At 50.6% G+C, this 25,386-nt stretch overlaps 1 protein-coding gene across 1 annotated transcript in view; it reads left to right on the top strand.

Annotated features, from left to right (window-relative positions):
- The first annotated feature begins 13,808 nt into the window (after positions 1–13,808).
- LOC100899881 (BAI1-associated protein 3) overlaps positions 13,809–25,386 on the top strand; it is a 55,208-nt gene continuing 43,630 nt past the window's right edge. The window contains exon 1 of the mRNA XM_029111043.1: positions 13,809–14,173. Coding sequence (XP_028966876.1) covers positions 13,809–14,173 — 365 coding nt within the window. The remainder of the gene's footprint in view (positions 14,174–25,386) is intronic.

The raw sequence follows: 25,386 nt of genomic DNA, 5'->3' as shown, positions 1-25,386 counted from the left end.
ACTCAACCCATGAATGAGGACGCAGGGTATCGTGCGGTGACAGAAGAATCTGTGTCTGAGGTTTATTTCGGAGGTGCTTTTATACCATCAGAGCTCCATAGGCTCGTACAGAGGAAATTAGTTCCAGAAAATATGATGGTACAGAGTTAACGATGTTGTGACAGTAAACATAAATAATCAGAGTCTTGGCAACCAAGTTGGTGCAATTATCCTTATCATAGACTTCGAGAAGATTCTAGACAGTAAATAATGGAAAGTCATTGTCCTATAGAGGGCAAGTTTCCAACATTTTCTCCCTTACTGCGGAATGTTCGAAGAAGTGTTTGGGACTCTGAGTGTTGTACCCCGAATACATATATAAGCTCCAGTTTTTCTTTTTCGGTGGGCACTTGTTTCCCCCGAGAGAAAGAGACATGGTCTATCGTCCACCCTCTTCGTCCAGCAGTGATGGCTGGGGTCCCCCTCCAGCGGAGGATGATGCTGACGCCGGTGCTGCTGGTGGTGTTGCCTGTCCGATACTCATTGAAGACGATACTGTTCGGCTGCCTACTCTGGCCGTTCGTCCTCGGAAACGAAAATCCAGGAACGGGTTCATACAATTTGCCTTGTTCGTCCAGCGTAGAGATCGGCTTCGTTTTTCAACAAGCTATTGATGTTGCTGGACTGTTCTGGCCAGACATGGATGCTGAATGCTGAGGCTCGTCGTCCGTATCGTGAGCAGGCTCTTCGAGAGCGCTCACCTCCCAGGTCTTGTAACCGTTTCGAGAGTCTTGCTCATATAGAGCCAAATGGACAGATACACTTAGAAACGAATTTCGTTTCGAATAAGAGACTCAGACATTGCGATTAGGGATTGAGAAATCCGTGCTTAATTTCTTGCTGGAAGAAGAGCTGTTCTTGTCCGGTCCAGAAACCTAAATTGTTCTAAACAGAACCTAAACAGAAGTTCTAAACAGTATCTCTGGGTTCGGAAAAAGGTATCGGTAAGCTACAGAATATTCATGTAGCTTGCTCCGGTCCCTGATGGGGAGATGCCGAGTGGAATGAAGTTCCATCTCCTGGCTGAGCTTTGTAGCTCTACACGACTCTGTGTCGACAGAAATATCCCCTTCGTGAATTCTTGTTGGAACAATCATTACTGGTACGTGAACCAATTCCTTCGGAAACAATGCATTTTAAGCAATTTATATGCATAGGTATTTCAAGCATTTTGCTGTTTCATGGTCCTGTGTATGACGGATGGAAAGTCGAGTTTTTCAGCGCGCCGGGCACAAATTGAGTTAGACTTATTTGAATGCTTGCACACTGCTTGATCAGGAGCGCAAAGGATTGAATCCATGCTGCCTTCAAGTATACGGTTTCCGTGCATCATCCGTCCGATCTCATTTGACCTCTCAACCCGTCTTCGCGAGCAACTTTCTAAGAGAAGGACGGCCCGCGGCGGTAAAGTCTGGCTGTATAGATTAGCTCAGAAACGATTTGCATGACACAATGCAACTTGTTTTATCTGCTCGTAGGCCGCCAAGCTGAATGACGTCAGTCATTTCACTTGCGACTTTGGCTCTCAGGAGTTTCCAGGGAATTCGGTTTGTGAGGTGATAATTGAATATCACGAAACATTCACCAATATCGCATTCTCCCCACTCCATACATGTGGTATAATTGAGTCCAGAATACAATAATTTCGCATGTCTCAGGTGGATCAAGTCCTGTATCCTGAGAACATTCTCTGACTGATTTGACGCTGTGCGTCACAAAAGAGATCCAGGCCTATTAATATCGTGGGTCTTTCGAGTCAATCGACTTCAGTGAGATTTGTCTATTCTTCTGATTAGACTGAATTCTCTCTTCTTGATGCATAACATGGTTGCTCTCGAAGAAGAATAAAACTGATAGGTTCTTTCGATTGAGGCGGAGTTCGCGATTTGGGTTCTTGACCATGCGACTCAGAGCAATATTTTTGTTTTGTCTTCCTTTAATTCTGCCTAGCGGATTGTGTCGACGCTATTTGGGAATTACCCGGTATCGAGAGCTCTCTACTCGATGCAGAATGAGGATGTGCTGGGGCTGGAACACATGATGACACCTTGTCATCGTGAGCCTCTCAGGCACGGAAAAGTCCTTATGAACTCTTTGTACCCAGCGAGTCGAAATTTAGTCATCGCTCTTCTTCTTCTTTTCTCTGCGGTTTCTCTCTTGGGCTTTCTTCGCAATTACAAATACAAAATTCAAGTGTATTGTAAATCCCCTATCGCCTCTCAACGTTTCAGCAGGCGACGTTTCGTTATAACGGCACTGGACGACGATGCGTATTTGGATATAGTTCGAACTTGAGAAACTGCGCCGAGATTGAAATCTGCGACCCTTTCGGGCTGTTTCTGCCTTCTGCCTCGAATGCTGCGGATAGATTTCGGATTGGTCCGTGAAGAGTACAAACAAATCTAATAGGTTTTCTATCCATTTCTGCTCATGACAATGGAACCATAATAAATTCCGCCTGTGGTGAAGACGAAAGACAGAGACGGATTGATCTTCAAATCTAGATCACATCTTCATTCTCCCTGCCGGGAGAAACAATCTTCATAGACTCGAATTTCTCCGGTTACGAGGAGAATATTTCCAAAGACTCCTCGGAAGGAATGTTGTCAACATCGCTCCTTTGGGAGGATGATTCCGCGTTCATATTTTTCGACAGAAGCGTGCATGAACAGGGAGAGAGAAAATCGATCTCTGGTGCGAAACACCATTTTTCTGTTCACGGAAGAGTCGTTGCCATTCGTCTTTCTTGCATGAGTAGCTCCTTACAGGGATTAGACGATAAGTCATGCTTCAGTCTCAATCCTGATCTGTATCAATGAGCATTGTGAACACAGTATTTCATTCCATGAGTATGCAGACACCAGCTGTACCATAAAGTTGGCTATCTTCGAACTGCGAGTTTTCGTCAAAACGAAGAAACTCTGAACACGCTTTCACAAGCACGGCCATCGCAATGTGACTATACGATAAGACTAGATTCGGATGGCTACTCTTCTCGATGGCTTTAGCGAAAGCATGGGAATCAGATTCTAAGCTGAATCCCACTCGTCGATTCCCAGCTTGAGAATTTCTCAGTAAGGTCTGGCATTTATACTGTGAGCCATGAGCCCTTGAAATCGACACAAGTCACTAGAAAAAGAGTGGCAGCCGTTATTGAATCCGGGCCGATCAAAGACGTCGTGATTCTGCGTCTGGATGGTCGGGTCAGAAGTAACTGTCCGGAAATTCCTGGTTTATCCAAAAAACTTTCTCTGGGTGAGCAGCGGGCATTGTCGGCGTCATTGACCTAATTGTATTGCTTTCAACCAAAGCTTCTTGCTTTTGGATGACGATTCGATTTTTCTGGGCGAGAAACTCTACTTCTGACAGTATGTCGACATCTCTATCTTGGTGTTCCAACCATACATAGATAGAGTTATAGTCGATGAACACGTTGTCAAGCCCATCTGGCTGATATGCGCTCTTTCAGAGCTAGCAATACTTTCCAATAAATGCATCGAAGGCATCTTGATTTTCCTATGATTGAGACAGTTTTTCATGTCATCAGTTCTGTGAATCTGGAGGCGGTTGCTGTTGAGGCAATGATAAGGGCCTCTTGAGCGGTTGACAGAATGAACGGAAACAGTCATTTGTCAGATCTGGCTTCTTGTCGTCCTTCTACGAAATTCATAGAGCCATTGCTGCAGATTCAGTCGGAGGGTTCAAACTCGATTCGATTTCTTGAAGAGTTATCGGGGAGCTACATACGAGCTCCAAACGGGGCTTCATTGGAAGAGTCTTCCTTGTCTCGCTCCATGCCTCAAACCTCCTTGATGTCCGCAACGCAAAAAACGCGGACGTGAAATCGATCGACAAACATCGATTCCCTCATTTCATGTGCAGCAATGTACCTTGAAGTACTGGGACCTCTACAGTCCGAAGCGAGAGACTTGCGTGCGCTGTTCTTCAAGGAATTCATGCTCTTAGCATACACGGTTTGCGCAACTCAATAATTACAAGTTTCTGCTTCAATTGCTTGCTACAACTCAATAACTTCTACAGTCCGAAGCGAGAGACTTGCGTGAATTCTTGAAGGAATTCATGCTCTTAGCATACACGGTTTTCGCAACTCAATAACTATTAGTCTCTGCTTCAATTGCTTGCTTTTATCCGAGTTTTCTGAAGCACGTGAGTCTATCGGCCTCTGTCGTGCTATCATGAGCACTGAGTCATTACTTCTCTTGGATACGTGAACTCAGTTATTTTGAGAGTGATACACTTTTTCGACAGTACTAATTTCTGGTATTGGCTAGACTTCAGGTGAGATTGGATCGGTTTGAGAATGGAATTTTCGCATTATACCGCGAGACTCCAGAAGGGAGCTAGATCATGACCTTGACTATTTCTCTTTCTGGATCGTTTCTCTTTCTTAGCCATAGTACTAACTTGAGCGAAATTCTCATTCATATTGGGAGAGCGTCCAAAGTTTCTGCGAGCCCCTTCGGGCGAGTCCCTTCCACTGGTTTGTTGACCTTGAAGATGATGCTCGATCCACACTCGCCACACGGACTGGTTCTGTCGCTCGGTCCGGGCTGCTGTTCATTTCGCTGCTTGTTCGTTGTGTTTTTCTGGTAGAGCCGGCTCGTTGAGTTTTCTCTTTTCGGTTTCTTCCATCTATGTCTTGATGGTGTCCAAGTCATTGCTTGACTTCTGATCCTTAGATGCGCACTGCCACTTCCTCTTGAGTGGACTTCTGTATCATTTTCATGTGACATTCCGTTATGGAACAGTTTTACGCCTGCCTTGAATTGTTGTCTAACCTGGAGCGTCCCTTCGTTGCCTTGTGATGTCTTGAGGTGAAATCGTCATCGGGATGATTGGTCTTCCTCGGGATGATGTCAGTGTTGTTCTTCTGATCAAGTCATGTGGCAGAGATTCCACTCCGCTCCTTGTGTCGGAGACTGAAGTTTACCATCGATATGGCCAGGTCTCGAGGCGTTGCAGTCGTCGGGTTGTTATCGAGAGGTGCTTCGATGCTTCAAACCCGTGTTGGTTTGCTTCACACAGTCGGGAGCCTTTCCCGCTCAAGGTATCATTACTTTTTGAGTGCGCCTTGGCAACGTGAACTGAGTACTCAAGCTTCTGGATCATAAAGCTGTTATCTGCAGATATTCGAGTTCACATAACGAGAGAGTTTGAGAAAGTACAGTCCGTGTACGTTTTCTCCTGTTGCCTACCTTGGTCTGTGTATATCAGGACTCTCTCTCTTCATCGATTGTTTCTTGTAGCTACAAACAATCTCGTGTTCCTTTGTGCTTCATGGAGGGTCTCGAGTTTCTTGGTTATTCTAGCTATTCACGGTTTCGCTCTAGTCGTATAGACGGCATATCTCCAGTGAACCCCAGTGCCGACGGGTCTTCTTGAGCATCAAGCCTGTCTCCGCGCGATTACGACATGAGTCTCACTTCTGTGAATAAGTTTCGTTTGAGATCACGTGATGTTACTTGCCAGATGAAAATCGCACCTCACCGCGTACAGAGCGTCCTATTGCTCTTCCATGGTTTTTCGCGAGAAAGACCGTGGTCACGTGCGCCTCAGAATTTCTTGAATGATTCTGGGCAGCGTCCTCCATGCACTTTCTGGCAGCATGTCCTGATTTGCTGCATGTCCAACATTTCAATGAGTCGATGCGAGGGTGAGACTGCATTCTCCTCGCAGTCTGTCGCTGGAACCGTCGTTCATGATCTTCAGAGGATCATTGTCTTCTCTGATGAGTTGGGTCGAAACTGTGAGTCGTCGATGGTCCTGTCTGAGCGTGCATCCCAAAAGAAACTCGCATTCTCGTCGCTCAGGAGTGAGGACGGCAATCGAGTTCGATGTCGATGCTATGCTTCAAAGATCAGTCCCCATCGAGCCTCAGTCAGCCTAAGTCACAGAATGGAGTTTTGTCGTGAGTCTTGTCAGTGAGAGATCTCACTCTGTTGGCGTAGATGTCGAGCGATCCGAGTGAACGATGCTGTGGACAGTTGTTCCGCGATTCTGGATCCGCTGAGTGAGTTTCGGTTTCCCAGTTCTATGCTTCGACGGGGCGTCTGTTGCACTTGATTTTCTGGTACTGCAGAACAGGGATGTTCTCCCTACTGAGGTGGGAGAGCCGTACCTTACGGTGAACGAGCGTCGAGTTCACTTCGAACTTTTCTCGTACTGCAGAACAGGGATGTTCTCCCTACTGAGGAGGGAGAGCCGTACCTTACGGTGAACGAGAGTCGAGTTCACCTCGAACTCTTGGGTCTTGGTTCCGTGGACAGTGAGCGTGATAGCGGCCTCACGCTGTTCCATCATTCCAGTGGGGAGTTCCTCCACTCACCTCGGTATTTGTTGAGTACGTTGAGCGTCACCTTCGAGTACCAAATTCGTGCTGATAACGAATGTTGGGGATTTGATCAGGACCCCACAACATTGGCCGTCTAGTTTTGTCTCAGTCGGAGGTGAACGCAGTTCGGTCCAAATGATTCCTGATGAGCGGCACTTGTCGGAGGATACCGGAGGCGGGTAGTGAGGAACTCAACCCATGAATGAGGACGCAGGGTATCGTGCGGTGACAGAAGAATCTGTGTCTGAGGTTTATTTCGGAGGTGCTTTTATACCATCAGAGCTCCATAGGCTCGTACAGAGGAAATTAGTTCCAGAAAATATGATGGTACAGAGTTAACGATGTTGTGACAGTAAACATAAATAATCAGAGTCTTGGCAACCAAGTTGGTGCAATTATCCTTATCATAGACTTCGAGAAGATTCTAGACAGTAAATAATGGAAAGTCATTGTCCTATAGAGGGCAAGTTTCCAACATGGTGCAAGCCAAATCTTCTTCATTGAGAGATCGGAGAGCCATCAGCATCATGAAACAAGTTTAGCCCCAATGGAGACAAGCGCATTCAGCGAGAAGCTTGATGAAAGAATGCCAGTCGCTCAGGTAGACGAATATCATTATGGGTTTTTCGAGCGAATAATCAACTCACGAATAATGCGAATAATCAAACCAGCTCACCCGAGGTTCGAGAAAGCTCGAAAGATCAGTTCCTCCATCTATGAAGTCCGATTTCGAGCTCGGACTCACCCCCCGCAGTCGGTTCCCGGGTTTTCGATGAGAGTCTCTGTTTGGCAAAGCGCTCTGTGGCTGTGAACCACCAGAAAGCCGAAATAATCTCCAGAGGCAGAGAGACGTCTCATCTTCATGATTCGTTCTGACGTGTGTTCATCATGAGCGTGTTTCCCTTTGAGCAGGAACCATAGCTAGCTGCTTCAGCCCCCGAAGTGTAATTATGCGGTATTCCGAGGCACACACGCTCACCGAGCGCTCTCAACCGCGGAATAAAAGAAAAGCCGTAAATGGACGGACCTCGTGCCCTGTCCAAGCAGCAAGCAGAGGGAATAGCCTACCTCGAGAAAACTAGGCCAACCATTTCGGCCACATGGCGACGAGACCTCCTAGTCATCGGTCGTCTGTGTTTGAATCGGGACGCGAAAATGCAAATTATTCTGTCCTCATAATGCAAACATTCCCGACTGGACCCATGTAGCGAAGCACCCGAGAAATCATATTTCAATTCAAAGTCGAATGAGATCATCTGCTGGCGTTGGACGTGGTGTACGGAACAGGGAGACGCAGCGCGCAGATATACACTCCCGCCTCATGCCTCATAACCAATTTGCCTTGGAGGCCGTCTCATCTCAACCGGAGGCTACTCCGGCTATCGACTCCCGCGCGTCCCCCGTACGCAGACTAAAGAAAATTACATCTACAGAATTTAGGGAGAGGTAGTCCGAGAATATTTGCGAATCGGGTGGTATATGCGATGCGACAGCGATAACGACGATCCTCAACGTGTTTGTAAATTTCGAATCTCAATCGGAGTCTTCGCCCGACTGTTTCTTGTATAGGAGTATGAGCTCTCAAATCAATTGGGATCTATGGGGATTCGTGAACAGTTATGGACCATTCCGAGCGCTCAGAGAGCATATCAGACGCGGAGCGGGAAGTGGTATAGTTGATGTGATGAAGTAATTTGTTGGGGAGGAAACGGAGGGTATCTCGGCCGCAGAGGTTATCTCGGCCGACCCCCCCCCCCCCTCCAGGGGTCGGACGATCGGAGAACGAATTCGCTGCTTCGCTAGATTTCTCATCCGATCGCTTCCCGCATTTCCCCGCCGAATATGGGAATCCCGCATGGAATGAATCCGTTCTGGAATTTTCAAACGACTTCCGGGAGTCGAAATATTGCTTAGTTCAAAAGGTGGATCGACTGTCCAGCTCTCTAGATCTGCAGCGCTGTATTGCCGCATCGCTCGCCACTTTTAAAAAGGACTTCATGTAATAATACATCGGCTAAGCGATTTCGGCGCCAATCTCCCTCAGCCACTTGAATTCCCGAAGGCCGAAGGCCTTTCTCGTACACGGACCATTGACTCCTCCACCGAGCCCCTCCAAGGAAGCACTGCAGTCAAGTAGACCGACCTCTGTGAATTAATGCAAAGGATTCCTCATTCTCGAGGCTTCTTTTCTCTACGAGCGCCAGTCCTCAATGTCTTTCCCTCACGTTGACCTAAGTCCCACTTGGAATCGCATTACCTTAAATCCACAGCTCCTCCTCCGTTGCGAGAACCGGATTCGCCGTCTTCCCGCAGGCTCGAACGGGTGCAGAAGCCCGGCGTCTCCGCATCCGAACTTGAGGCCCGGAGCGCGATGGCGGAAACTCGCGATTCCGGGTGACCGCGGTCGAAATCGCTAAGGCGAATCCGATCGACGATCATGAGCTCTGGCTGAGGCTCCCGTTCTGTTGAGAGACGGTGCGCAGTCTCTCGATTGAGAGAAGCTTATGTCTCGATTCCCAAAACAGAAATTGATTAGTTTTTAGCTGATATCCCCTTCGGCTTGGAGAACGCAAACGATGATAGCGCGAATAGAAAGAAATCTTTCCCGAAATAGATGCCTATTTACTCGGGAGAATTTCTGCGGAATATAATGTCGTGCATCGCACGTTACTCTTGTCCTGTCCAATTTTCCACGAATGACCGAGTTCATTCTGAAATGGCAAACATCGGTCTGGATTGTCGAGGATCGTCGCAAACAAAACCGACTCCTGCACTGCTCTCAGGGTTCTACACTATGTGCTGGAGAAGGTATCGGTGTATCCAGGGATCTAATCGCGGTCCGAGCGACAATTTGTCCCCCCGCGATATGATTGGAACTGAATCCGCAAGGGACTCCGGGAAACTTTTCTCGAATTCCTCGAGCTCTCGTTTCTTTTTTCCATTTCGGCCTAACTTGTCGCCGTCCGCCGCTGATTCGGCAGCGATTTTCCCTCCAGGAATTTGTAAAGAAGTCATTGTTCGGAGAAAAGACACGATGCAAGGTTCGAAGTAGGCCCTCGTGAATGAACGCGCACTTGTGTCTTGACGAACCGTAATGAGTGTTATACCGCGCTAAGCAAATTAGCTGCAGAGAGAATCTTTGCCGAGGGACCCGAGGGTAGGCGGTGTGACTCCAAACGCGACCCGAGCTAATAGGATTTCGAGAGCGAGTTCTGTCTTGGGATTCAAAGAGACACGGAACTTTCCGAGTATTGACAATCGAATCAAATTGTTGCGCCATCCCCGTGCAGCTTCAACCACCGAGCCGGTCTGTCACACGGCAGTTTCCACTCCATCTGCTTTCCCCCTCGAGTTGCATCCTCTAGCGTGGAGATTCCCTTCTGTCCCGATTTAGGCTCTGGGGGGATTCAACCCGATACGAAACGGTAGAAGCGACTTAGTACCTTGTTTCCCCTGAAGTTTCCATTCCGAGGTCAGAACTCGTCCTTGTCTTGCTCCCGTCCGACCGAGCTGAATTCGAGTACGTTGGTGAATTCTCTCTGAGGGCCCGAGTACTCGCCTTACACGACTGTGGGAAGTTGTCAGGAGCACAGGGGAAACGAACTGCGTAGCGGGCCAGCAAACGGAAGTTTTCTCCTTTACTGGGGCTCCGACCACGATTTCAGCCGCGAGCCGATTCCAAACAGCCGTGTGCTAAACTGACCTCCGGCTGTTTCCTGCGGCGGATGCCCGGGTTCCAGTCCGTCCACTCGAACAGTGGAATTCGACGGCGAAACGAAATCATGTACGGCGTAGCACCATCCGCGGACGCGTTGTCCTTCCAGAATTCATCGTCCCGAGTCCGGGCAGGAAATCATTCTCCGATGAGATTTCGTCTCCCAGGAGAAGCGAGCGCGCCCTCGAATCTAATGCCAGCAGATGTTTTCCGGTCCCTTCAGATGCTCTTCGTCCGCACAGAGCCCGATACGGGGCTCAACGAGTTTGCTAGAAATAAAAAGTTTCGAGATCCCTTTGTTCGACTTCTAATGACATAGTGAACTTCGAGCTCGCATCAGTCGGAGCGAATTAGCAGGAGTTGTCAAAAACGTAGGTTCACTCCTCGAGATCGTCGAGAGGGACATTCCCGTCGAGACGGAACTCCGACGAAGGGCTCTGAAAGTTCCGCAACGAGGCGCGTTCGCCCCGAGGCAAAAAACGATATACCAATATACCCCGACGGGAGCACCGACGAAGCACTTGCTTTTGTTTAATTTCGGCTTCGACCTCTCGGAGACGCTTTCTCCGACCAGACGCCTCCCGTTTTCTTCCGGGCCCACAGACTCGTTGGGTAGCAAGGTAAGTGAGTGCGAAGGGGGACCTGGCATTTGTCTGCAATGCGAGATGGGGAAACGCTGCATTGTGACCTGGAGGTTGCCGCAGCAGCAACAGCAGCAGGAAGCGCGGCAGCAGGTGTTCAGGGAAGGGTTTCCCCTCTCCATCTCCAGGAGGACCGTCTCCCTGCTATTCCTCACCGAGCCAGCCCGCCCGCCCGCCAGCCACCCGCAGCGGGAGAGAGCCGGGGAAACCTTTTCAAATGAAGTTCTGAGCGGCGACACGCTTCAAACTAACGCTGTTAGTTTGAGGAATTCGACACACGACTCCAAGGGTTTCGGGGTTTGCTTCCGGAATGTTCTGACTCCACGCGGGAAATAGTCCGCTCGGGATGCCACTCAAACTCCAGATTGAAATTAGATGCCGCAGCTTTCAAACGCAGCCCATGAAAATTCGCGGCTAGATCCCGTTATGCGCCTCAGGTCATGTCATTCATGTCAATCAACAAGTTTTCCAGCATCAGGTCGGCGAGTACCGAATTGGGTCGACCGACGAACACTGGCTCCCTCTCCCGCAGTCGGCAATTGAAGCTCCCTGCCCTTTCCACATTCTACCTGGCCCGGTAGAGTCAGCTTGGGAATCTGCGGTGGCTACGCGAGAGGCTGCTGCTGCTGGCACACTGACTGACAGCAGACCCCTGGCTGAATTCAGTGTTCTCGTGGCGTTCGCTGTTTAGATGGCGAGCTTTACACCTCCACTTCCTAACTATATCGATCCGGATGGACCTCCCCCGGATCCGAAGCATGTGCGCCAACCCAGAGGAAAGTCGTCTATCAGTATGTTTGTGGGTGCGGACAGAGAGGAATCGCACGTGACTCGAGTCGGGTAAGCCAGGGCTCCAAAGCTATCGTTCCTCGCCCTCGAATTCGATCCTTGAATGTTTCGGAAATCTGTAGATCTCGAACCCGTCATTAAAGTAGTAGCTGCCTTGAGTCCCTAGAGTGAGAGAAAGTCGTCATCACCAACATCCTAGTGAGTTGCTCGGTGGCCCCCCGGCCGCTACTGCCACCAGCAACGTGTGCGAACCCAAATTAAGATGTAGGTCCTCTCATCTCTCTCCACACGGTGTCGACTGAGGCTCCTCGTAGATTAACCTCGACCTAATCCCAGACCAGCAGTTGGATTCAAGAATGTCGGTAGAGTCTTCCAATGTGTACCAACCTCCGGCTAGACACAGAGTCCTGCATCGAATATTTTCTCGAACATCCAATAAAGATCAACCAAGGCCATACCCTCCGCGTCTTCCATACCGTCTAGCATGCAGCTTCGGAAACCTATAGTCGATCCGGGGATAATATCCCTAAATCACCCAGGGAGCCAACAGACATGAACGGTCTGCAATAGTCCACGTCCAGATAGATTTTCCCCCTAGATATCATTGCAGATGATAATCTTTCCAGAATCGCTCCATCAGGAGGGCTGTGAGTACCTAAGTTAGCTCCCATCTGCGGAAAGCTGTACGGACACCGCTGTGACGTACTTTGCCCGTGAGCCCCCGTTTGGTGGACTTTGTAAAATCGACTTATATGTATATCAATAATTGATTTACTTGTTTATGAGAAATTCATGTATTTTTTCAAAGCGTGTCGTAAAGGGATGACCCTACAGTTCTCAATAGGAGCTGCGAAGAATCGAGCAAGGATATATTTGATATTGCGTCGCGTCGTCCGATTTCGAACTCTGCGAACTCTCGAGGGGAGAAGTCTCGATGGTCAGCGGACGATGGCTCATGATAAATCGCCACCAGTTCGATCGAGTTGATGTGAATTATGCATCCTTCCTCTCCTTGGAGGCTGAATATGGAATCCTTGAGTGAATCAATGTATACTCTCGAATCATTCACAAACGAATCACCGCTGACGCATGAAGAGAGTGGAGTACAAAATCATATTCGTCCAAGTTTCGCTCGATCAGATATTGCGGCCTGTGGCCTGAAACTCCAGATATAATGTCATTGCGCATCATGACAGAATGAAGAAATATCTTGCGTTCGCAACCTCGCATACACTCGCGAGCTCTCCAGGATATAATTGAGAAAGAAGCGGACAAGAATTACTCATGGAGCTCTGCATACGCTCGAAGCAAGGAGCAAGAATGAGAGAATGAGCAGCGCAGCTAAAAATTCATCAAGGCCCCCTCGATGTTATTTTTCGCGAGAGAACAGCCGAGCCACCGGCGTGTTTACGACTTGCTTTTGTGAGTTTCTGCGATGAGGTCGCCGTCGAGGTCCCACCGCTCCGTCTCGAACCGGAGCAGGACTCAGGGAGAGAACAATCTGAGGAATCTGCGAGGTTTTCCGCAGCATTCGTCTGTATTTGGTGGACGCTAGAGTTACCGGTGTTATCCTATGAAAACCGGAAGCTGAAGGCTGAAACGGGTATTGGGTTTTTTTTCCCGAAATAGCCCGGCTCCAGACCTTGAATGAATTTCCTATTTTTATTCGCAACGTTCTGGAACAGGCTAATCCGTTTATTTCGCTTACCTATCGAACCAAAGATAAGAATTTCAGCGTCTGCTTCCCAGAAGCTCAATCGAACCTGAAACGAATCTTGGGATCCGTCGGGGCGCTGTCGGAGAATCGAGTCGGTGTCGGGGATAGTGAGGTCCAATGGAGATCCAAATATTTTTAGCCGAGCTCCTCCGCACACGCTAGAAGGGGCCGTTCTTTGTGAGAATACTTACCCTTGCCCGCTGAAGTCTCCGCTGGTCAAGTCGACTACGATCCAATGTAGATCGTGCGGGAGTGCAAGCAAGGTAGGGCGCTGCCGAAGAGAGCAGAATGCCCTGTGAATGTCGGAGATATCTTCCATCGCCTATGCGTCGCTGAAATTTCATTCACGACCTGTTCAACAAATCGATAATTGTCCGTAGAGATCACGATGATCGACTTCGGCCGAATAGTGAGACGACGACGACCCCAACCGGACATGACATGAGGCCATGATAACTGTCACTTATGCTCCGTGCGACGCTGGTATGGTGCGATCGTTTCGAGTGCTGACGCCGAGGTTTCCATTCGCCTGAGTGTTCTTCGGTCTATTCAACAATGGAACAACTTGTGAGGAGGTTCTCGATCGCGTCGAGTGGCCCGAGCCGTCGTGGTTCGAGCAAGACCGTCACGTTTGAAGATGATTCAGAAGAAGGAGTGCTCACCAGGATCGCAAAGCATTTGACCTGCCATCCCGAATACCATGTGTACGACAACCAGTTTATTCACGTGAGACGCCGGAGTTCGGGACCAGAGTTCAGTCACGAGAGGTATCACAGACACCACAGAGCTTCCCGAAGCTTTGCCTCTCCTCCCGGTTACCACTGCCATCCTCGCCGGAATTCGAGCTCTCGACCTCCTGAGGGCTTCGGACTCGGGAGCGTTTTCTGCGTCAGAAGAAAATCCATGGCCGAGTACTACAGGTATGAGGGCCGGAGCGCAATTTTTTCTAAGGGAAGAGCGAGTTCTCCAACGACAGGTTGTTCCTCGACCCAAAATGGTGGGCTCAGAAGGTCTGCTGGACCTGCGGCCGCGGACGGGACGTCCGATCAAAATCGGGGAGTGGGAAGTGAACCCTCGAGGAAATCTTCAACACTTATTAGACAGGAGATGGCCCTAGAAGTTATTGCGCAAACTCTCGGTTTCGGTTGAGGATTCAATATCTGAACTTTGACTCACCTTGACCTTCTTCCGATCTCGCGGTCGGGCAAGCATCATGTCGAAAGCGGTCATCGGCCCTTCGACGCTACGCCAAGGAAGAATTAGGTAGCTCGAACATCGTTCCTTGTCCGTCGATCATGATGTCATTCGTGCAGGGGATGCGCGCGTATAAGAATATTTATCATCCGGAGCGTGACCATCGCGGCGACTTACGGACGCGGTGTCGGTGAGTCTCAGCTCTCCTTCGCTCTGGAAATTCGGATGAGGATCTGCTCCATGGAAGGAGGGAGCATATCGTTGATCGAGAGAGTTCCCAGTGCGTGGGGGAAAGCTACTCAAGCGGCAGGTTCCAGTTTTGACCCTCGTTCTGGTGGCGAGCGCGCGGGTCTGACTGCTGATGATAATGGATCCGGTTAAGCGTGCTCGAAGAGATCTCACACTTCGCCGTCCTTTGACCCTAAGTTCGAATGGAGTCAAGTTGAACAATGATTGTTCGACTCCGTGAAGCTCGACGGCGACTATCCCCGCCCCTCTTGCCGGAGGCAATTAGGCTTTTGAGAGGCTCTGATTATTGCAAAAATTACGAAATCCAGAGGAAGCTTCCTAGGATTCTAAAAATACACGATCAAGAGCGACGGATGAGCTGCGTGAGCTCATCTGTCGCTGCTCTGGGGCCAATGGAATTCTGGCTTGGGGTACGACCTCCCGAACCATGTCCGCAATCACTTACGAGTTCCGGTGGCGGGGGAACGCTCTCACGTTATCGATCGGGAAAAATGCGACAAATACCGCTGTACACTCTGACTCTGGGAATATTTACTGCGGCTGCCACCACACTCCGCATTCAAATTCGAATCTACTTGCCTGATTGAAAACGGCACCTCGGAACATCGTGTTCGGGAAAAGAAGAATTTTCTCCCGGCGTCGGAGCGAGTAATGCAAGGGATTGCATCGGTCCACGTTCCAGCCCTGATGATCCGAAGAGCCGGAATGCTGGGATTAGGATCGTGGAGCCCGCGGAGAGATCAGCGACGAGCGAAGACTCGAAATCTCCGGGAAATTGAAGAGCAATTCCGAAGGCAAGACGTTGCGCCGTCATCCCGGATCCGTTTCTGTGGGGAAAAATCAGAAACGAATGGAATCAGGAGGAAGAGAGACACGCTCAAACAGAAGCTATTCCTGGGCGAGCTCTCGGTACCACAGCAAGTTCTCGGGGCGTTGTTATGGAGTCGTTCGGACGTGGTGGCAGCAATTGCCAGGTTGTTCTCATCAGAGAGACGACGGAGCGGCTCTCTTTTTCCAGACCCCTTGCACGTCCCCTTTGAGCAGCTTAGGAAGCGCCAGCGGGTGGAGAGCAGCCAAATTTAGATATTGCATCGGGTTTGCCGAAACTGTCGGCTCACTCTTCACCAGTGGCCCTTACGAACCATCCGTACGTTGCTCGCGTGGCTGGGATGTTGCTTCCTTTGGGAGACTCTCGGGTTCCGCTCGCGTACTCTTCCTGCAAGCGAATCAACGCTGTGACCCTTCATTCCGATGCACGCGTAGTCGAGCCCATTGGAGCTGCACGGGAACCCCGACGGAGAAACCCGGCCGTCCGGTAGAAGTCGCAAGCCTCCTCCGCCTCCTCATTCCTTGAGTATCGGAGTAGAGTGTTACCTCGCGAGTTCCGCAGTCATCGAAAAGTTCGAGAAACGCGGACTTTGCTCTGGAGATCGACACGCTCGAGTGTTGTCGAGCCCGTATGATGGCTCTGAAGTGTCCATTGTTCCTACAATCGACTCCGAACTACACGTATTCGAACGGGTAAGCTCTTTCGCTTTCTATTTCCCCCCCGGGGATCAGCGACGGGTGTTCGACGACGAAAGCTCGAAAATCTTTGCCAGAAACTAAAGCGGAAATCTGTGTCGAAAAATCGAAGAGGAAGTCTGTATCAGACAGCACAGGGGAAGCTTCGGCGACAAACTCGCGTTGAAGTTGCTGGCAGGAAGTCAGGCTAAAGCCCGTCGAAATTGAACCTTTCGGGGGAAAATCAAGCGACAACAGATTTCAAGGCTCCCAACAAGTTTCGTGACAGGATCCGAGTGGGGCAGGAAGCTCCGCTTGAAATGCTGCGGATCCAGTCAACTGATAGTGTCAAGAAGTCGGCGAAATGTCGGAAGTTTTCCTTCGAGTACGAAATCAGGTCCAGAGAATTCTGATGGAAGCTTCCAAAGTCCGGGCGAGAGCCTTGATTGCGCCAGGAAATACATTTCACCTCCTACCTGGGCCTCAATGCGCATTCTTTGGTCCGTCGGCGTCGTTAGACGATGAGGAGCCAATGATCCTTCCATTTCGACTATCAGAGTTCCGTGGAAGGCCATCGTGATCGAACGCGTCCTGTGGCAATCTCGTGACGAATCGGAAGGAAAGAAAGAATTGGTATTTATGCGGCAGCCTCCATCTGAGCGATGCGCAGCAATGAGACGCGCATCCTCCTTTTACATCCAGGATCACGGGATCCGAAGATGGAATTGAGTTAACTGCACGGGCAAGCATTGGTGGACTCGACCGCTTCTTTATCTTCTCGACAGTTCAGCGGCTCGAGTCGGAGTTGGAATGGAAACTTCATCCAGGTTTCGCCCGAGTGCATTGGGCATGAGCGAGCCAGCCAGTGTTTTCTTCGAACGGATTTAATAATGAACAACAATCATTCCGATCAGTGTCGGCATCGGGCCGATAAAGTCCCTTGATTTTTCCGCCGGTGTTCTCATAGAGGAACAGCAGGGACGACACGCGTTATAAACTGGGAGTCATTCCCGCAACAAGTGGTTGAGGATGAGAGTGGGTGTTTTGCGTGGGCGAGGGCTCGCAGAGGTCGTGGGACTCCTGATAATTGTAGTTCAAGTTCATTACCGTGTATTAACTTCGGATTGTTTACGTCGTGTTGTTTGATGGGGGAGGAATAACATTACGGCTCTCGGATCGCGCGGTGACTGCGCTGGGTGCTCGTACGGGTTGAACATCAGAGTCGAAGCAGCTGATGAGCTCTTTTGTTGCGCAGAGTAGGTATTGGGTTTCTACGAGGCAAGATCGAAAGCTCATCCGAATATTTATCGGCAGCCTCGGATTTGTGGGGCTTTGTAAACACGCAGAGATTGCTTTGACCTTCGGTGATAATTGGAGGCGGCTGACAAGTTGCTTGATTGGCGGCTATCGCTTCTTGTGTCCTCGAGTGAAGGATAAGATGGCGGCCCCGAGCTCTCGGGCGAGTTCTCGATGTCGCAGAACATCATGCTCGGAACGAGAACGCGCGAGATCAGGGAAAGTCGGAAAATCCGAAACGATTTCTGTGCTCCGATATCGATATAGTAATTCAAAAATCCTGAGGGATCACGAGTATTCTAGATTTCGCATGGAGCGAGGAAATTTTCGCGGTACCGATTCCGATCGGCGCCGAGAGCCACCAGCCTGCCAGCACCGGAGATTCTACGTGATTCGATTCCGATACTCGAACCTTGAAGCGGATACGTTCACGTGACGTTTTGCAAGTCGACGGCATTCCGAGCGGAGTCGATATCGTTTGGAAAACCCTCGGTTGCCCCGATTGACGACCGCGGAGACTCTGCAAGCCGATTGCATCAATTGAGAGGTTCTGCCCAATGGCTCCCAAATCTGAAGTTCTTTTCGCGTGTGGTGCGTCATTCCTAGGATCCGTGCGAAACACACACATCTACGTCCCACAGAAGGAACGCCTCTCACCCAGAACAAAGCGGTCTAGGATGCAAGTGAAGCCGGGAGAACGACGAGACCAAGGCGCGAATCGCCAGCAGAATGAGGACGGCTCACGTTGCCACGCAGGCAAGGAGGCCTGTCACCATCGCGAGCGGACTGAGCTACGAAAACAGATGTCAATGCCGCGCAGTCTCTCTCGAAATTAGAGGACGCAACTTCCGCGGAATATATAACTCCCTGAAAAACGCTCTGTCCCATTTCGGAACTCCCGTTCCCGCTGTGAGGGAGTCGAGGCGACCTGAAGATCGTGGAGTCTGCAACAGACGAAGCGCAGAAGGATCTTCTTATTATCTCGGAGCCCGGATCACAGGAGGAGACGCGCATCGAATGGAGATGCGCTGCGTCATCCTCCGTGACGACGCGACGTCGCGTCGGCGCGACTCGAAAACCGGCGCAAGACTTTTTCGGCTTGAGCTCGTCAGAGCCAGAAGTAAGTTGAGCACATTTTCAAGTCTTGCCTCATCTAAAAGAATGGCGCTTGCCCTTCCCCACGGCAGGTTACCTGAGCTCTTTCCACCGATAAGCGTTTCGCTGTTGCGTAGACGGTATGACGTCGCCGAAATACGCGATCCTCACAATGCACTCACACAATGCTGATTTGATGGATGATGTCTCTATTCGCCCACAATATCTACGGACTCTCTGCGGTATGGCGAAAGATCTGGCTCACGACCGAGCTTATAAACTTGAGGATTTTCGTAAGAGGAGCCTCTCTTCCCGGAATAACATGTGGAACGGATCCTCGAGTATCAACTTGTTCTGGTTAGTCAAGTATTTTCCTCCCACGAGAAGTGAGTGAGCGAAAAAACCACGTTCTAAGAACGGAGTTCAGATTCCGAAGACCTTTGGTTAGACGGCGTTACGCCCGTCCAAGCGACCGTGGAATAAGAGCAGGAGCTGATCCTCTACGACAGACGAGCCTTTCTCCGAGTGGCGGCAACCTTTCCGTGGAGTTAAGCCACGTAATTCGAACGCATTGCCCCTGACACCATTGGGAAAGTGGATTAATAATTCAAGAGCGGCACCCATCAATCGCTCGGAGGGACCGTTCTCAGACCCCAATCGTCATGGAGGGCACGCTCGCTGCTATATTCCCTGGCAGGCAGGTTGTCTCGGGAAGACATTCATCGGAGTTCTTGGGCGCCGCTTCCGGAGCGTCCCACTCTCTCCGAAACCCCCTGCTGTTGCCTCAGCTCGAGTTTTCAGCTGAGTTCAGTGGAAAGGGAGCTGAAACCCTCAGCTGCGGCTCCCTCGCTCAATCACGTGTATTTGGCGGCAACAAGTAATTTCAGTGCACAGTAGCAAATAGTCCGTCGACAGCATGTCGTCGTCGTCATCCGGCGGCGGCAGCAATAGCACCACCAACAACAGCAGTAGTAGCAACATCAACAGCAGTAGCAACATCAGAGATCAGACAACCGCCGGGCACAGCTTGCATAACAGTTTGAACCACATATTGACGAATCTTCTAACACAAGCCGAAGATGTCGGCCACAGCGTGTGCAAAAGTTACCAGCAGCTGCACAACAACCTGTCCGGTGGTAATGTGCCCCAGACTTTGCAAGTGACCACTCCGCCCGAGGAGAAGCCTGCCAAAGTGACGACGAGCCAGCAAAGTAAACGAAAATTCTCATCAAACCGTCGACCACAGCTGGAAGTGTACTGTTCCCCTATGGCTTCGAGGTGGCCAATGACATGACCAAGTGGTATGTACATGACGTTCGTGACCCCATAGAGCTCCTGTGAATATGGAATCGCATTACCAGTAATGTCGAGCTCACTTAGTCCGCGTTCACGGTAGATCTTGTCATTGAATTTCCTCTCTTGTTCGTTCGATATGTGAGTGCGTCCGAGGAGGAAAATTCGGAATAACCAGAGGGAAACTCGGTGGACTTGACACATGGTCCGGTCCCCATCTGTGCTCAAGGCGTCGAGAGAACATTATCGAATTCATTGTATGTATTGGCTCGACGTAGCTCCGATTGAGTGTTTGCATCGAGTGGGATCCGCGCTGACGGTGTAAGTCCTTCTTGTGGGGGAAGAAAGGTCTCTGGTGACGATATGTGGCCTCGAAAGTCGGAGACAGCGGTGCTTCCTGTGATTCGAGGGTCTTGAGGCAATTTGCTATCGTTTCGCGTATGAAACTCGGTGTCGGTCATCGAGCGCATGCTCGTCCGGAAAGACTGCGAAATCCGCTCATCGATCATCATGGTCTCCAGTTCGACCGCACCTACCCCTATTGCTGACGTTCAGGCAATACTCCCCCGAGGCGACTACAAGAGTTCGCAGAGTAGCATGTCCTGGGGCCTGGGACGAGCATCAGAAACCGAGCTCCATCGAGGATCCTCCTTCTACGGCCGCCGATCAGGTCTGACGGGAATACGGAGTGCCGCATATGAGATTCTCTCGACGCCTTGCGCGATCACATTATCCGAGAATGACTCCTGTGTATTCACTGCGGAATGTTGTCGCCTGTCAGATTGTTAGACAAGCAGGAAGATGAACTTGTCACGGTGCAACGATACGATTCCATGACACGTTCCCGTCCCCGATAACAAATACTGTCACCACATCCAGATGATATATCGAGTCCATATCATCCTTTCACGGAGCCGAATGATATATGTATTTCTGAAGTCCGGTGTTCAGGATCATATCCATACAGTTCCCGATATTTTCATCTTCTTCCAATATGAGCGTTTTATTTGCTTTTTCCCAGAGCTCCTCCGAGTGGAGTACACAGAGCGAGGCTCATTCATCGTACATCCCTTCGCAGAGCTCGTTTCCGACTCCATTCACAAGAGAGTTCTCCTTACGCTCTCCTCGCTGTGTGAGCCGGTGTTCCGATCGAATGAGTCGCACACCTGATGCTTGCAGCCGCTTAGTGTCGACGGACGCTCGCTGTTATTCGCATCGGGCCGGCTTCTACCCACTCCACAGGGCTTCGCGACCGTCTCTCTGAGGTTTGCAGGGAACCTTTGCAATGTCCGATAAACTAAGCAACAAGTGTTTGGGTATCTTCCACGATGATGTTCTCTCGCTCCGCTGGATATCGGAGCGAATGAACCAAGCCCATCCGACGAAGAAGAAGAAGAGACTCTGCATCACCAGTCGACATCTGACTCTGAGAGAATCGCGCGCGGGATGTCCTACGTTTTCGACTGCTATGCCCCCACAGCAGCACCGAAACGAGCGCAGATAGACCCTTGTTGAGCATGGCTCAGATCTTGGCTCGAGACTTTGTTCAGACCCTCTCTCGCAAGTCCTACATCAAGATCCCTAATCTCGAGATGTAAGCAAGCTTCCGAGAGGGAGGGCAATCGAGGCTCGAGTCGAAACTCCGACTAAGTGGAACGCCGTTACTATCTCAACGTGGCGAAACCATCTACGTTGAGGTGTCGAGAGATGGATATAATTATTCCAAAGAACGTGAAAAAAACACACGACTTGGAGAGCCCGAAATATGAGCCGTTTGACAAGGGTGAAGTCAGAATGCTTCGCAAGTTCTTGCTGCGTAGACACACTCCAAACGCCCTTCTCACGAGCAAGGAGATCCCCGCACCAGGCGCATTGCTCGGCCAAGGAGCGCCTGCACGTCCGTGCCCATGGAAGCGGGTCAGATTCTACAAGTTCTCCTTCTCGGGCTAGTTGCAGAGGTGTTCCGCGTTCTGGGTTTCGCTAGACTCGAGAAAGTCACGGAAATCAACAGAGGGAATGTTCTCCTCTTCTTCTGCATCGCGAGACTTCGAGTCGTTCCTGAGCTCTTGGGGCACGAGGAGCCAATATTGGTCGTTCGAGCTTGAGCTAGTTCCGATGTTTTTTCCCGACAATGACGAATTCGGTGATCTAAAATTTATGAGCTACCCTGTACCTCTCACTTCTCCTTCTCGGGTTCGCTCTCGCCAGAGCTACTTTTAACTCGATTAGTGAGAGCTGAATCACCTAGAGTAAGTGAATGCCCAAAACTAGGGGAGGGAGCCAGGTATAATCGGAATACCCTCTCGTGCGTCTTGGAGTCGTCGAAAAACGAGCCACCTCAACGAGCGAACGACCATCGCCGCGAGCTTCCATAACGCCGATAAGTCATTCTCTGTCCCACTCTATCGAGAGAGTTTCCCGCGATTAATTCACACCCACTCGAGACGGTGGACGTTGAGTGTCGAAGCTCGGACAGAAATTCCTGGACAGCTCTGCAGAGGCGGAGTCCGTCGGCGTCTGGGAGCTGAGGCAATGGCTCGGCCCAGGAGGGGAGAGCTCTCGCTAAAGCTATCGACAAAGGCCGGTCGAAACAATAGTTCCATGAATTCAGTATTTGCCACGCATAAGACCGTATAGGACCTCATCGTAGCCGGGGAATATAGCTCGATGGAGAAAAGAACCGAGCAATCGAGTCAAATGTCTATAGCAGCGGGGAGATTCTTCGGGAAGGTCCGGAGAGGGATTTCGATTAGCAATGATTATTATCTTGAGCTCCACATTCAGAACTCGTGTCATCCATTCGCTCGCTGGAGACGTGACTCTAGCGGCTGCTTCCCAGGGACTTTGCGCGGCACACAATGGAGTCGTTTTCCTTTACACCTGTCGAGTGTCCCGCCGCAATCTGCGGACGTTCCGTATGCGAACGCAGTGAAAATGATATCGTCAAGCTGTGTAGCCGCCGACGCACGTACTCCGGTTCCGGCACCGCGTCTCTTCCCCGCTGATGTTTCAAGCTTCCTACACCTTGGCCCTCGTCGCCAGTGGCAGTGCTCCAGCTGCACTCGTTACAAAACACACTACATGGAGCACGGTGTCGTTCTGATATCTGATATGTCCATCTTGAAAGCACAGTCGCCACCCCCTTTGCTCACTGAGCTATCTGACACGCAGTAAGCGACCCAAACCTCACGAACATCGAAGTGCGACTGTGATCTCCTCGGTACTCGTTATCGATCCTCTCGAAACGCCAAGTGAAGGGAGCTTTCGGGTATTTCGCAGCGCATTGACGCCCCTCGATGAGTAAGCCGCTGCTCGTTCATTCGAAGTGCAGTACGATGCGAACCTGTCCGTGATTCGGAGAATCGAGGTGCCGACGAGGTGTGTACCTTGTGAGACCGGAGACTATTCTTCGTCGCGATTCTGTAGCACTTGGAGAGACCAGAAGGCTTCCGACCGCGTCGGAGAAACGGCTTCATCGAAGGTATAAACGAGAAGTCGAGCGTCATGCTCAGTCGTGGCCATATTCACAACAGCATGTGTCGGAAGAGGACGGAAATTCGACTCTTTTCGAAAAACTGACGGCGAGAGGGCCATGAGGACAGACCGGTCGAGCTGAGACCGGAGACACAGGAGCTCTGCCATGAGCGCCACTCGGGTCAATAGATGCGTCAGCCTCGATGACACTTTTGGAGTTTTAGGACAGGGCTGAGTTAGGAGCGGGAACAAAGCCAGCCATTTGACGCCTTATTCAAGCGATGATGGCCGATGAAACGAGTGAAGTCTCTCGAAACTCCTCACATATTCTCCATAAGGACGACGGTGGCCCTCCGCCGCTGTCGGGCTTTGAGCTCTCTGCTCTACAGAGCTCCGAAGGAGATGTCCGTGCAAGTATTGTTCCACGATAAAGGCATCGAATTAAGGTTTCATCCATGCATTCCGGAATCCAGAGGAATGACTAGACATGACATCGGACGTGCGTGAACTATCTTCCGTAGCGTAAAATTCTCTCGTGTTTCGGCCAATAATTCGCCTCTTTGCGGCTCTGAATCCTAGGCATAAGCACGAAGCTTCGAGTGGTCCTGCCGCCTGAGAGCAAGCGTGGCTTCTTCCTGGTGAATGACGCCGATCCATCACCGTTGGATCGACCGCGTGCGGTATACCGTTGCATCGGAGGAAATGCTCCGGAAGAAAGATACGGGGACACCCGCAATGTATTACCGACATCATCCGCATCGGAATTCAGTGAGCGCCCAGCGGGTATCTTGTTGTATAAACCTGTCAGAGCTGGGACGATCGGGGACACGTGGATCGATACATGGCGGCTTCTCGAGTGGGGAACGGGCTTGGATTCAGCAATCGAGAGGCGGGGAAAGTGGTAATGTATAAATAACCGAGTTGAATATGGGGACAGGAAGTTCGTCTCTATATTCCAACTCAGCGCAGTGGTCCGAATCCGCTGCATTCCACTCCTCCTGTTCGTAGACTCGAAAGGAAGGAACTCAGCCTCGCCAGGCGTCGAATCCGAATTCGGGACGCTCACTGAGGCGCTTCCGATCATTATCACCTCCTTGAGGCAGCGGTAACTCGTACTGCCGCCTTCGTGAGACACGGCTCGCTTCGGACCAGGAATGATAGGAGCCGTTCCCCAGGGTCGGCAAGCATAGCTCTCTAATTTTTAGTGCCGTCCTGCGAGAGAGAACTCCGAGAAAAAAACCCTCGTCTCCGAGTCGATCAATCGACCGACCCTAAATTATCGATCCTGAAATGCGATCGGAAGCTCAGCTTGGCCGAGAATTCCAATCTTCGGCTCAAGAGAGTGTGTGAGAGCGTGAGCGCCACGAAATCTTGTTAACCTGACCGTGACTGTCTAAGCTACGCACGTCTAGCCCCTACAGCCGCTCGGTTCCTTGTTCTCTGCGAGACAACCGGTATGCTGGAGAATGTTTACAATTCACTTGTATGATCTCATATGCAGCGGAACAACACTTCTCGGCTTGAGCTCTGGTCAGCCTGACGGCGTGCGAAAAGTTGCTCACCGAAGTCGTCCGCCCGCGACCGGTGCACTCTGAGTAAAACCGTCGACCGATAAACTCAGTCGAGAAGCGTGCCGATAGAAGAAGGGTGATCTCATCATTGGATTCGCTTCACTGTGAAATAAAGGGTTTCGACCGTGGCACTATGCTGAGAGCGTTCTGCGTTGCTAGAATGTCTCCTTGTATGCATCGATAATCTCTACTTATCGAATGCGTAATTTGCTGCTTCCTCCGATAAAGACGAGCGTGCTTCAATTACTCGTTGTTTCGATGGGGGAACAGAGCTCTCATCCGACTCTTCAATGCACAATATCCGGCTGTTGAAATCATCGGGTACGGTCGGAACGCTCGGACAGCGAGCAGGCTAGAGACGATTCGACGGGAGCATTGACAGCAACGTGACATTTCGTTCTGAGCACGCCACACGGCAACAGGTACGATCAGGGTTTGATTCCATGGTTCGAGTCTCT

This window comes from Galendromus occidentalis, unplaced genomic scaffold, assembly GCF_000255335.2.
Source record: "Galendromus occidentalis unplaced genomic scaffold, Mocc_1.1 scf7180000077202, whole genome shotgun sequence".
Lineage (NCBI taxonomy): Eukaryota > Metazoa > Arthropoda > Arachnida > Mesostigmata > Phytoseiidae > Galendromus > Galendromus occidentalis.
The sequence above is the reverse complement of the archived record's forward strand: the minus strand, read 5'-3'. Positions and strand labels throughout refer to the sequence as shown.